General features: G+C 41.9%; 1 protein-coding gene across 1 annotated transcript in view; it reads left to right on the forward strand.

Moving 5' to 3' along the window:
- SFMBT1 (Scm like with four mbt domains 1) overlaps nt 1–14,438 on the forward strand; it is a 255,005-nt gene that overhangs the window by 223,565 nt on the left and 17,002 nt on the right. Inside the window, exons 16-18 of the mRNA XM_030205994.1 lie at nt 2,797–2,906; nt 7,870–8,045; nt 13,596–13,774. Coding sequence (XP_030061854.1) covers nt 2,797–2,906; nt 7,870–8,045; nt 13,596–13,774 — 465 coding nt within the window. The remainder of the gene's footprint in view (nt 1–2,796; nt 2,907–7,869; nt 8,046–13,595; nt 13,775–14,438) is intronic.

Genomic DNA, 14,438 nt, shown 5'->3' on the forward strand with positions numbered 1-14,438 from the left:
ATGATCATTGTTATCAAGCTGACCCAGCACCATTACCTCCTCCACCAGATCATGCACTCCACTAAGGACTAGGTCTAGAATTTTTCCTCCTGTTGTTGACTCCTGTACCTGCTGCTCCATAAAGCAGTCCTTGCTGTCATCAAGGAATTTTACCTCCCTAGCATGCCCTGATGTTACGTTTACCCAGTGAATATCGAGGTAATTGAAATCACCCATTATTATTGTGTTGCCCAGTTTATTAGCCTCCCTAATTTCTGATAACATTTCTACATCTGTCTGTTCATCCTGGCCATTTAGACAGTAGTACACTCCTATCACTATCCTTTTCCCCTTTACACATAGAATTTCAATCCATAGGGATTCCAATGCGTGTTTTGTTTCCTGCAGAATTTTCAATCTATTTGATTCAATGCCCTCCTTAACATACAATGCTACCCCTCCACCAATTCGATCCACCCTATCAGTACAATATAATTGGTACCCTGGTATGACGGTGTCCCATTGGTTATCCTCCTACCTGGTCTCAGAGATGCCTATTATATCTAATTTTTCATTTAGTGCAATATATTCTAACTCTCCCATCTTATTTCTTAGGCTTCTGGCATTCGCATATAGACATTTCAAACTTTGTTCCTATTTACATCTTGCTCAGCAGTTGACAGTGTTAATTTGCAATCTTTTGTCTGCTTTTTATTTAAGGACACCTGATCTACTATATTGCAACCTCACTATCAGGATGCCCAATCTTCCCTGTTTTGGTGATATCTTTGAAAGATGCCTTGTTCTGAACCATTCATTATTGAACAACTGTCGGCCTTCCCTCAGGTTCTCGTTTAAAAGCTCCTGTATCTCCTTTTTCAATGCTGATGCCAGCAGCTTGGTTTCACCTTGGTTAAGGTGGAGCCCATCATTCCGGAATAGGCTCCCCCTTAAACCCTTCTCCCTGCACCATCGCCTCATCCATACATTGAGAATCTGGACTCTGCTTGTCTCTTGAGCCCTGCGCGTGAAACGGGGAGCACTTCGTAAAATGCTACCCTGGAAGATCTGGATTTGAGCTTTCTATCTAAGAGCCTACATTTGGCTTCCAGAACCTCTCTCCCACATTTTCCTATGCCATTAGTACCCACATGTACCAAGACAGCTGGCTCCTCCCCAGCACTATCTAAAATCCTGTCTAGGTGATGTGTGAGGTCCACCACCTTCGCACCAGGCAGGCAAGTGACCAGACGATCCTCGCATCCATCAGCCACCCAGCTATCTACATGCCTAATAATCGAATCACCAACTATAATAGCCATCCTAACACTTCCCTCCTGGGCAGAAGCTCCTGGAGACCCATCCTTGATGTGAGAGGATATTGTATCCCCTGGTGGGCAGGTCCTGGCTACAGGATTACTTCCAGCTGCACCAGAGTGATGCTCTCCTTTTAAAAGACCTCCCTCCTCCAAGGCAGCACAGGGGCTGCCAGACTGGAGATGGGACTTCTCTGCACCATCCCTGTAGGCCTCCTCTGTGTACCTTGCTGTCTCCCTTAGTTCCTCCAAGTCTGCTACTCTAGCCTCAAGAGAACGGACTCGTTCTCTGAGAGCTAGGAGCTGTTTCCATTGATCACACCAACTGAGAGATAATCATACATGTGACACTCAATGCAAAAGACTGGATAGCACCCCTCTCGTTGCTGGACTTCTGTCTGCATCTTAGTATTATAGAGTTGTTTAATTAAAACTTCTTAATGTACTAGGGTAATCAGATGAATATAAAGAGCCTTAGGATTATATGGTGTAATTTGTCATTTATTTAGTGTTTGCTTCTCAGAAACTAATTAAATGTAATTAAAACTCTAATGAAAACTCTCCTCTTGTTATCCAAATTAGAATAATTTATAAATGAAGAGTTGAGCTAAGGGTGGGTGGGAGTTGTGGAGGGTGGGTGGGAATGAGGAGTGAATTGGGCCCTACTGTGCCTCTATATATAGAGACCCACACCATTCAGAGATTTCAAGGGGGTATGGTTTGGGGGGTGTCTTGGACAGGACTAAAATCTAGACATGTATTCCCCATTTTAAAGAGGGAATACACGGAGATGGGAGAAAGTTTCCACACCTGGCTTTACACCAGATCAAACATGCATAGATTTTGAAAAGTCTGGTTTGAGCCAGGGTTTTACACAAGGGATTAAGGGAGTCACTGGTACACAACAATGTTAGTGTTGGCATAATTTCTAGTAGATTAGCCATGCTACCTTGTTATAGCTTTCTGTATACAGGCTTTCTGACATCAGCATGTCAACTAGTTCCATGCTACAGAATTTGCATTTATCTGTTTTGCCATATTTTCTAGCCTGCTGAAAACTATCTTGCCCATAGTCTACTGTCTTATGCTGCAGTTATCAATCCCACATTTTTGGATTGAAGTTAATTTCTCTTTAGTTATTCCAATGCCTGATATAATCATTTTGAATATTGGGCTTGTTCACTTTAACTACACAGGCAATGAGTATTGGTTCCTCTCTTGCTGTCTTCTTTGCAGTTGAACTAGCAAGCTTGCCTGTAGATTTCTGTGAACTATTTTAATGGGACCCTAGAATACCTTTTACCATCTCTTATCGAATGTCCTATCTAAGGACCTTCACATATTAGTACTTAGTGTTTAGCAACCAAGAGCTGTATGAGAAAAAGTGACCTTATTCTGTTTATCTGACCCCAGCTTCTAGAGGCAGATTTGCATTATAAGAACATGAAGGCTATTTTCTTTTTCTTTTTTCCTATCCCTTCCCCTGCCATCTCCTTTGTAGGTACTCACCTTACTCATAAATGCAGCCTACAAGCCAAGCCGTGTCCTTCGAGAGCTTCAACTGGATGAGGAGGCCTCCTGGCATGGGCATGGAGAGACACTCAAAGCAAAGTAATTGTTATTTCCATCCATTCATTATATTATCATTTGAGGGTGGGATATAATGAATTTAGCGAAAAACTGAATGCCTAAATTCCTTTTACTGTGTTGGAGCAGCTTTGACAGGGAGCCTATAATGTTGGCTACCAGACTGATAGGTTTCCTACAGAGTTCTACTGAGAGCAGTGAAGCCATGCTGGAAAACTTGACTTCCACCTTTGATGGAGCATATTAAACTATCTGGATCTCCAAAGAAAACCACCTATATCCTAAAATACTCTTCTTTAGTATATGACAGAGGTTCCTGGCCTAGTTCTCACAACACACCCATCCAGTCTAGTTTTCAGGCTGTCCACAATGAATTATGCATGAGAAAGATTTGCGTGCACTGCCTCCAATCTCATGATTATTCATGGTTGAAGTCTTAAAAACCCAACTAGCTGAATGTGTCCAGAGGACTGAGTTGAGAACCACTGGGATATAGTAGTAGGAATTCCCATTATCCTTGTAAGCAGTGCTGGGATATGTACGTTCCAGACAACTTGTGTCAGAGCCTGAAATCATGTTTGCATACATTATTTCTTATTGTTAATTGTGTAATAAGGTTGTAGCTTTCTGATGGTCTGAGGAAGAAGCATCTGGTCACTTCTGGATAGGGCACAGGAGTGGAGGAGTGGCCTAGTTGTTAGAGCACCGGTCTTGCAATCCAGAGGTGGCCGGTTCAAATCCCACTGCTGCTCCTTGTCATCTTGGGTAAGTCACTTAACCCTCCATTGCCTCAGGTACAAACTTAGATTGTGAGCCCTCCTGGGACAGAGAAATATCCAGAGTACCTGAATGTAACTCACCTTGAGCTGCTACTGAAAAAGGTGTGAGCAAAATCTAAAAATAAACAGAATTTGTAGACAAAAAGAAAATGGAACTGTGAAGCCAGGTGGAGGGACAGGGCTAAGAAGAGGTGCACATAAATTCTAAATCGCAGACCTGAAAAGGGGGCATGTCCATGGGAGGAGCATGGGCAGGTCAGGGTTGTTCCTGCAATTTATGCACGTTGTTATATAACTGTGGGGATCCAAGCCTAATTTACGTGTGGGGATTTACACCAGGTTTTCATTGGTGTAAATGGTCATACCTAAATGTAGTCACTGTTTCCAGTGCTATTCTATAAACTTTGCCTAAGCACGGTGTATAGAATAGTGCTAAGTTCTATTTTTTTTTTTTGTGCCGATAGCAGTCTAGCTGCAGCATTTAGAAGTAGCACAAACATGCTGTACTTCCTGCTTGGCCATACAAGTACAGAATGTTACAGTAATTAACTTGTTAGAACACTATTATGCTCATTTTCAAAGCACTTAGCCTCCCAAAGTTCCATAGAAACCTATGGAACTTAGCCTCCCAAAGTGCTTTGAAAATATGCCTCTATGGGATACAATATTCTTGTTATTAGAATTGGAAATTTTGCCCTCCCTACTTGGTTGTAGATGATACAATATTAATACAAAGTTTACCTCTATACCTAATGCCTGAATGACTCAGTAATCATGGGTTTCACAAAGGTAGAAATTTGTGGATTTAGGGTTTTAAAAGGATCAGGTTGGTCACCCAGACAATGTAATTGGCATTTTGTTTGACTGACGATCTCATCCCCATTAACTAATGGTGGGACATGATAATATTCTTTCCACACAGCCCAGCCTCTGCCTTTTGAGGCTTTAGTTTCAGTTTATTTGCTTGTGTCAAAAGCTTAATATTCATTAACCACTGATGTAATGTGCAACGGTTCCAACAGAGGATTTACAACCAGTATCTGCAAATTGATCTTAGTTCTTTTTTAATAATCTTTAATAAAGTCTCCATGTAGATATAACCAGTAGAAAGAAGAGTAGGGCCCCTTGTCAGGATAGTTACTTCCCAAAGCTGACTGGCAAGGAGCAGTTTATACTTGGTCATAATAAAATCTCTCCCTTTAAAAGAGACTGAAGGAAGATGTTTGCGGGGTTTTTTTCAGTGGAATCAAGAAAACTCTTACACGATCCAGAAGAATTTATAACCTTTTAGAGCATATTCTTGGAAGTTGTACAGTGGCTTAGTGGGATGGGAGTGCAGAGATTTCATCTCAGCAAGCTTAATGCTCAGTAGGGATATGCACGGGAAAAAATGTTGGATTGACTTGGATGATTTTTGGACATTTGGGTTTATTTTAGAAATAACGTGAAAAAGTTGAGTATGGATGTAGAACATTTTTAATGTGCTTAAATCACCTTTACATATATTAATTCAGAGCTTTGCTACATGTGAAGTCGATTTGGTGTGCAATGCATTCTTTACACACACAAAATTTACCAAACAAACTGGAAGCCAAATATACATTTCCCCCCTAGTTTTACAGTGTCAAAAAGCTAAAGCTGGTGGCAGTTGAGTTAGTGCTACAGATCTCTTCTGTTGCACATTGCTGAGGGTCAGAGAATTATCTGTGGTTTATATTTTTGTCCTTCATCATTTAAATATGGATCCTAAGCATTTTATTTGTAAAAGGATAAAGGGTCAAGATTTGATACACCGTCTTTCTCTGATAGAACTAAAGCGGTTTACATATTGAAACGTATTGCAGTGCTTGAAGTGGCTGCAACCACAGTTTCAAAGGAAACTCACCATGAAGCTTACTTTTTAAGAACACAGGCCAGCAAGGAATGAAGCTTTTTTTTTTCTTGCATGTATAATTTGTATTTGCTTTGAAGTAGATTTGAATATACATATGGGAAGTATGTACTGCAATCCCCACACAAACTTTCCCTGCAAACCTAGTCCTGCCCCTTTTTTTTTTTTTAATGTCAATGGGTACTGCTACATACAGGGTGGGAGGCGGCAATTTTCTTCAGCACTTTTAACTATGGCGAGTAGCTGTTTAGCCACATTAAGCCATTTTTTTTGGTCAGTATTCAAAGTGATTTAAGTGGCTAAGATAGACTCCTGGTTGGTTAAATCACTTGAACTAAACAGAAGTGAAATAATCCCACAAATCACAAAATATCTTCACCAAATCTGTGAGTATAGTTCAGTGGATGTCACCAGTTTACAATGTAATATAAACAACGGAGGAAAAAGCTTCAGAATCGGAAGGGTGCACATAAAATGCACACTAACATCTCTCAATCACTGGCTTAAAAAATCTCTTAAAAAATCTTTGTCACTTATTTTTAAATTTTATATTTTTTATATATGAAAAGTCACTTAACTTTCATATGACTAGACAGAGTCTCCCTGACACTGCCCACCATTTCGTGGTGCCTAATCCTGGTGCTTCAGGGAGCAATGACCTTTAAATATTTCAGGATTCAACAGCAACCTTCAAACAGGTTTATTGGAGGTTTTTTAAGCCTGTGATTGAGAGATGTTTGTGTGCATATTATTAGCACCCTTCCGATTCTGAGGCTTTTTCTTCTATTGTTTATATTACATTGTAAATGGGTGACATCCATTGAACTAGACACACAGATTTGGTAAAGGTATTTTGTGATTTGTGCAGGGCTATCTGCACCAGTTAATGCCGTTGCTTATCACCACTGAAAGCAGGCTATTTTGTGGCTGGTTAGCACTTAACCACTTAAATTAAGCGGCCAAATTGGACTGCATAAAACACAGTCCTATCTTTATACAGTGTCACTTAGGGAATCTTTTACAGAACATCGGTAAGCCCAATTCGGACTTACCGAACGCTAAATCGGGACTTCCGTCAGCACAACACAGCCACCAGCAGTCATTTCGCCCTGAGCACACATCATTTCCAGGGGAAAAAGAAAACCCCCGGAAATGGCTTGCGCGGCAGTAATTGGGCTGCCTGGTTACCATAGGAGCCCTTATCGCCACCCCAGGGGTGGCGGTAAGAGTTCTCTTACCGCATGGCCATGTTCGTCTGGGGGCTTTTTACCCACTGCGGTAAAAATGGCCCTGGTGCACGGGAAAAATGGCCCCTGCTGCTAGCGCGGAGCCCTTTTTCCTGCAGCTTTGTAAAGGACCCCTTACACTCAAGTGCTGCATATCGTATAACAGCAGGCCTCATAAACCCAGATATTTGATGCCAGTTCCTGGACATGGCCTGGCATTGAGTATCGGGGCATAAAGCCAGAGGCAGCTGAATATCTACCCCTTTGAAAATTGAGCTGCAGGTGCCAGGCCATTAAATTGACTCCCATTTCAATTGAATTTTAATGTATTTTCTTGAGTAAAGTGGTGTGGTAGCCATGTTAGTCCACTTTTAAAGGTAATAAATAGAGATATAAATAGAGATAAAACAAAGAAATGAAAATGATGCCTTTTATTGGACTAACTTAATACATTTTTTTATTAGCTTTTGAAGGCAATACTTTCTTTTTCAGATCACAAATGAACAAATGATGACGTCAGAATATATATGGAAAACATAAGAGCATTTTGTCCTTTTAAGTTCAATGGTTTTATATTCCTGGATGGTTTTAAAATTTCCTTTTAGTATTCTCACCATAAAGCCATTAATGCAGTGCTCTGGTCTTGCAAAATAATGTCCTATAAAGATGTCACCCTGGTTAGCACTGTGGTGGTTAATATGGTGTCTGTGTAAGGTCAGTCTTGTCTTAAGCATCTGGCTTGTCTGTCCAGCACAGCATCTTTCATGCTTTTTGCATTGAGTGTTATGTATGTATGTATTTGAAGATGTTCATAGTTGGATCACGTTATGCTGAATGCTTTTCCCATGTGAGTGATTGTGGGGCCCTGTGAATATGTGTTAGCACAGTTTGCAGCTTGGTATATTGCAGGGATGTGTGCCATTCTCTTTTTCAGTTTCTGTTGGAGTTTTGCTTTTCACTAATTTTTTATTTCAGATTAGGTGGTCGTTGGAAGGCCAACATTGGTGAAGCTGGGGAAAATTGTTTTCAGTATTTTCTAACATTGGCTGTAGACACAGCTTACTAATGTTCTGATTTTTCTCATCTGGCAGGTATAAAGGGAAGAGTTATCGTGCCACAGTAGAAGTTGTCAGAACTGCAGACAGGGTGACTGAGTTCTGTAGAAAAACCTGCATCAAACTAGAATGCTGTCCAAATCTCTTCGGTCCCCTGATGGTGCTCGACAAGTGCTCAGAAAACTGTTCTGTGCTAACAAAGACCAAATACAGTGAGTTGCAACACTCCCTGCAGATTGTTTATGTCTTGGGTTCTCTGCTGTTCAGCACTTAACACTGGCTTTCCAAGGCTTGGACAGAGGCATAGATGCAGGACAGGATTATGACACAGGCAAACTAGATATGTGTCTAGGGCCCAAATGTTTAGGAAAGGCCCTCTGAGATGAGTAAAGGGCTCTCAAGGCAGATGTATCCTACAAAGCTGGTTAATGGCAGAAAAGAGGGTGGAAATGGAGGAACCAAAACCACTGCTTACCTGCAGAGGTGTCTGTTCTCCTCCTGCCCCCCCCCCCCCCCTTTGCATTGTCCTCTAGTCACGGGAGGAGTCAAGCGGGTTCCTCTAACTTCCTGCTTCCTATGCAGGCTCTTATTGTGGTAGTTGTAGAATGTGTTTATTACAAATGAGGATGGGGGGGGGGGGTCCAATATGCTTGTTTGCCTAAGGCTCACCAAAGAGTTAATCCTGCCCTTCATGGGTGCAGTGCTTTTTAGAAAGATGACACATTTTGAAAGGGTTATCAGATCAAGTGCATTGACAAAGGTGTTTTTTTTCGGTATATTAAAAGCAGGAAGCCGGCAAAAGAATCGGTTGGGCTGCTGGATGACCGAGGGGTAAAAGGGGCGATCAAGGAAGATAAAGACGTAGTGGAGAGATTGAATGAATTCTTTGCTTCGGTCTTCACCGAGGAAGATTTGGGTGGGATACCGGTGTCGGAAATGGTATTTCAAGCGGACGAGTTGGAGAAACTTACTGACTTCACGGTAAACCTGGAGGACGTAATGGGGCAGTTCAGCAAACTGAAGAGTAGCAAATCTCCTGGACCAGATGGTATTCATTCCATTGTACTGATAGAACTGAAAAATGAGCTTGCGGAGCTACTGTTAGTGATATGTAATTTATCCTTAAACTTGAGCGTGGTACCGGAAGATTGGAGGGTGGCTAAATGTAACGCCGATTTTTTTTAAAAAGGTTCCAGGGGAAATCCGGGAAGTTATAGACCGGTGAGTCTGACGTCGGTGCCGGGGGAAATGGTAGAGGCTATTATTCAAAACAAAATTACAGAGCACATCCGAGGACATGGATTACTGAGACCAAGTCAGCACGGCTTTTGTGTGGGGAAATCTTGCCTGACCAATTTACTTCAATTCTTTGAAGGAGTAAACAAACATGTGGACAAAGGGGAGCCAGTTGATATCGCGTATGTGGATTTTCAAAAGGCGTTTGACAAGGTACCTCATGAAAGGCCACAGAGGAAATTGGAGGGCCATGGGATAGGAGGAAATGTCCTATTGTGCATTAAAAACTGGTTGAAGGATAGGAAACAGAGAGTGGGGTTAAATGGGCAGTATTCACAATGGAGAAGGGTAGTTAGTGGGGTTCCTCAGGGGTCTGTGCTAAGACCGCTGCTTTTTAACATATTTATAAATGATTTAGAGATGGGAGTAACTAGCGAGGTAATAAAATTTGCTGATGACACAAAGTTATTCAAAGTCGTTAACTCGTGACAGGATTGTGAAAAATTACAAGAGGACCTTACGAGACTGGGAGACTGGGCGGCTAAATGGCAGATGACGTTTAATGTGAGCAAGTGCAAAGTGATGCATGTGAGAAAAAGAACCCGAATTATAGCTACGTCATGCAAGGTTCCACGTTAGGAGTTACGGACCAAGAAAGGGATCTGGGTGTCGTCGTCGATAATACACTGAACCTTCTCCTCAGTGTGCTGCTGTGGCTAGGAAAGCGAATAGAATGTTGGGTATCATTAGGAAAGGTATGGAAAACAGGTGTGAGGATGTTATAATGCCGTTGTATCGCTCTATGGTGCGACCGCACCTTGAGTACTGTGTTCAATTCTGGTCGCCACATCTCAAGAAAGATATAGTAGAATTGGAAAAGGTGCAGCGAAGGGCGACTAAAATGATAGCGGGGATGGGACGACTTCCCTATGAAGAAAGACTAAGGAGGCTAGGGCTTTTCAGCTTGGAGAAGAGACGGCTGAGGGGAGACATGATAGAGGTTTATAAAATATTGAGTGGAGTGGAACAGGTGGATGTGAAGCGTCTGTTCACGCTTTCCAAAAATACTAGGACTATGGGGCATATGATGAAACTACAGTGTAGTAAATTTAAAACAAATCGGAGAAAATCTTTCTTCACCCAACGCATAATTAAACTCTGGAATTCGTTGCTGGAGAATGTGGTGAAGGCGGTTAGCTTAGCAGAGTTTAAAAAGGAGTTGGGCGGTTTCCTAAAGGACAAGTCCATAAACCGCTACTAAATGGACTTGGGAAAAATCCACAATTCCAGGAATAACATGTATAGAATGTTTGTACGTTTGGGAAGCTTGCCAGGTGCCCTTGGCCTGGATTGGCCGCTGTCATGGACAGGATGCTGGGCTCGATGGACCTTTGGTCTTTTCCCAGTGTGGCATTACTTATGTACTTATGAGTACTGGTATCAAAAAGTGTAATGTATGAAGGGAGGATAAATACTTCAGAATGATAATTGTTTGAAATGAGTGCTAAAATATATAAATGTCAATTATATATCTGGTTTTGTGTGGTGGTTTTCCTTTCAGTGTACCAGAGGCAATACTCACAGTCCATGTCTTGTTCATTTAGAGGCTGCATCTCAATTTAAAAAAAGCTGAGAGCATAAATTTAGGATCCTTATTTTCAGCACATATCTTAGGAGCTTAGGTTTGGCTGAAAATGGATTTCTAACTTAGAATCCTAAAACTAATGCACCAAACTTTTGGCCTGCTCTTTATTCACCCAAATTTGAAGCTCAGTTTTGCATCTAGGTGAGAAATTAAAGATTCAAGTTGGGCCATTCACACTTTCCTGTGTATTTTAGAAAAGGCTGTGGAGAACACTGAGACTTTTGTAAAATATGTATAAGGATGTGTGGGAATACAGGCAGAAATGCTGACATGCCCAGCAGAAAGAGCGAAAGAGCTATTGCACTTACAAACATATTCAAAATTTGGGATTTTACAACCTATGGAGGTAATGCAGGAATTTTTAACAGGGGGTGTATTTCCTGCACCCCCCCCCCCCCCCCGGTACCTTAAAATCACCATTGCTCCACTTTGCTCAGGCAATAGCAGTGGCACTCTACTACTACTACTACTACAACTATTTAGCATTTCTATAGCGCTACAAGGCATACACAGCGCTGTACAAACATAGAAGAAAGACAGTCCCTGCTCAAAGAGCTTACAATCTAATAGACAAAAAATAAATAAAGTAAGCAAATCAAATCAATTAATGTGAACGGGAAGGAAGAGAGGAGGGTAGGTGGAGGCGAGTGGTTACAAGTGGTTATGAGTCAAAAGCAATGTTAAAGAGGTGGGCTTTCAGTCTAGATTTAAAGGTGGCCAAGGATGGGGCAAGACGTAGGGGCTCAGGAAGTTTATTCCAGGCGTAGGGTGCAGCGAGACAGAAGGCGCGAACTCTGGAGTTGGCAGTAGCGGCCTATACCAGGACTTTCTCTCTGAACCGTCCTGCCCTTCACAAAACAGGAAGTTGTGTCAGAAGGTGGGATGGTTTAGACAGAAAGGCCTGGTGCAGGTTGCAGGCAGCATTTGAGTGCTGCTGCCCAGGCGAAGACTGGAACAGAGATTATTTTAAGGCACAAGCGGGGAGTAGAGGGGCCAGGTCTGACAAGGGGGTGCATACACAAAACACACACCTTTAATATATACATCACTGTATGGAGGTAAGTTTGTAAAGAGATTTTCACACACATGTATATGCAGGTAAAATACAATTTATAAAACTACCCCCTGTGTAAAAGTACATGCAACCAGAACATGTGTACTTATATGCGACCCTGATCTAAGCATGTTTGGAGATGAACTTTGGGTGGAGTGTGAACAAAGTCATGATTTACACATGAAGTTTAAAATATGTACATTCACACATAGAAAAATGAAGGCAGATAAAAACCATGTAATTTATCCAGTCTGCCCATCCATACTATCCACTATCACTTCCTTTCCCTTAGAGGTCCTATGTTCTTGTCACATGTTTTTTTGAACTCAGATAGCCTTCATCTCCACCATCTTCACCAAGTGGCCATTCCACACATCCACCACCATTTCCATACAAAAGTATTTAATTAGATTACTACTGAGTTTATCTCCTTTCACTTTTATCCTGTGCACACTCTTTCAGTTGGAACAGACTTGCCTCCTCTGTATTTAAGCCAAAGAGATATTTAAATATCTCTATCATGTATCCACGCTCTTGCCTTTCTTCCAAAGTATACATATTGAGACCTTTAAGTCTGTCCCCATATGCTTTATGATACCCACTGGGCATTTTAGTAGCCACCCTCTGGACAAACCTTCTGTTTATATCCTTTTGAAGGTGCCATCTCCAAAACTGTACACAGTACTGTAAATAGAGTCTCATCAGAAATTATCATCTCCTCTTTCCTGCTGCCTATTCTGCTCCCTATTCACCCAAGCAAACTTGTGGTTTTTAACATCACCTTTTTTACCCATTTTGCCACCTTAAGATCGTCAGATATAATCATCCTCAAATCCCTTTTCTTTTGTGTACAGAAATATATACCCCTTATAGTGTACTTTTCTTGGGTTTTTTCAGCCCAGATGCTGCATTTTTTTTAGCATTAAATCTTAGTTGCCAAATTCTAGATCATTCTTCAAGCTTTTTTAGATCCCTCCTCGTGTTATACACACCTTCATGGATGTCCACTCTATTGCAGTATTTGGTATAATATAGTTCAGTGGCTTTCAATCCAGTCCTCAGGGACACCTGGCCAGTCGGGTTTTCAGGATATCAATAAATGAATATGCTTGAGAAATATTTGCATACCAAGAAGGCAACACATGCAGATCTATCTAATGCATATTTATTGTTAATATCCTGAAAACCTGACTGGCCAGGTGGTCCCTGAGGACTGGCTTGAAAATCTCTGATATGAAGGTTCATGCATAGAACTATAACTGCTCCTAAAATTTCTCAAAACTTATCTATGTGAAAGAACCTACTCCTCTGCTACTTAATTCCCTGCTGTCCCGCATTTGTCTTCCCTGTTTTCTTCCCTCCCCCCCCCCCCCCCCCAAAAAAAAACTCCTTGCTCTCTATTCCGCCATTGTATTATTATGGTGTTCCTTCCATAAATGTTGTTAGCCACATAGAGCGTGCTATGTTGGGAATATGTGGGATACAAATGTTCTAAAATAAATAAATAAACCGGTGTAAATATCTGTGCAATGTAGCCAAAATTTCTTCAGCTTTTCTGGGATTTTGGGGGGAAATGTTGGAGGGGAGGGGGGTTATACACCAGAGCTAAGCACAATTGGAGTGGAGGAGTAAGCCTAATGGTTAGTGCAGCAGGCCTTGAGCCTGGTGACCTGGGTTCAATTCCCACTCCAGCTTCTTGTGATGTTTTAACTTCCCATTTCCTTCTATAGAAGTCACTTCACTGTTGAAGAAGACCAGATCTGACCGTGGTTCAGTAAACATGAGAAATATCCGCCCTCTATAACTACTCCCATCTTTTCTTTGTAGCACACTATTACGGGAAAAAAAAAAGTAAAAAGATTGGCAGGCCGCCAGGTGGACACAGTAACTTGGAAGCCGGCTTGAAGAAGCCCCTCAAGAGAAGGAAAAGACGTAAGCACTTCTTTGTCCACAAGAAGAAACGCTCTTCTAGCTCACTGGATAACACACCTGCAGGATCTCCACAGGTACAATGAACTAGTTATTAAGAATTAAGCCATATGGTGTGCTTGTATGTGCTCCCCCAAAGAGCGCAGCAGCCAGATATATGGGAAAGCATTTATGTAATGTCATTAAATTGACTATGTAAGCCAAAAAGCACAGAGACCTCCAGGAATATGACAGAGAGAGACTTTATTGCAAAGGCCCGATACAGGCCGTGTTTCAGTGACCAAGAGCCTGCATCAGGGGTCGTGCTTCCTGTACTGTGGTGGACTGAGGCAGGAGGAGCTGGATCCTCCACTGTGACAGGGTGGGGCTCAGATGCCGGTGGCCCTTTAAGATTCCGAGAAGTATGGACCCTGTCTCTTTTGCTAACAAGATCAGTGGTCTGTATCCGGAAAGGATACTTGCAAAATCGGGGTGCTGTATTAACTATAACCACAGTACAGGAAGCATGACCCCTGACACAGGCGCTTGGTCGCAGAACACGGCCCGTGTCGGGTCTTTGCAAAAACGTCTCTCTCTGTCCTGTTCCTGGAGGTCCGTTTGTGCTTTTTGGCCTGCTCTGCTTTTTTTTGTGTACTTGGAACCCTCACTTTTTTACTCCTCTATCAAATTGGCTATGACACTAAGGCCTCTACTTTAAAAGCATCTCCACTTGTAAATAGCTGCTTCAAGGATCTCCCCCTA

This window comes from Microcaecilia unicolor, chromosome 6 (genome assembly GCF_901765095.1).
Source record: "Microcaecilia unicolor chromosome 6, aMicUni1.1, whole genome shotgun sequence".
NCBI lineage: Eukaryota > Metazoa > Chordata > Amphibia > Gymnophiona > Siphonopidae > Microcaecilia > Microcaecilia unicolor.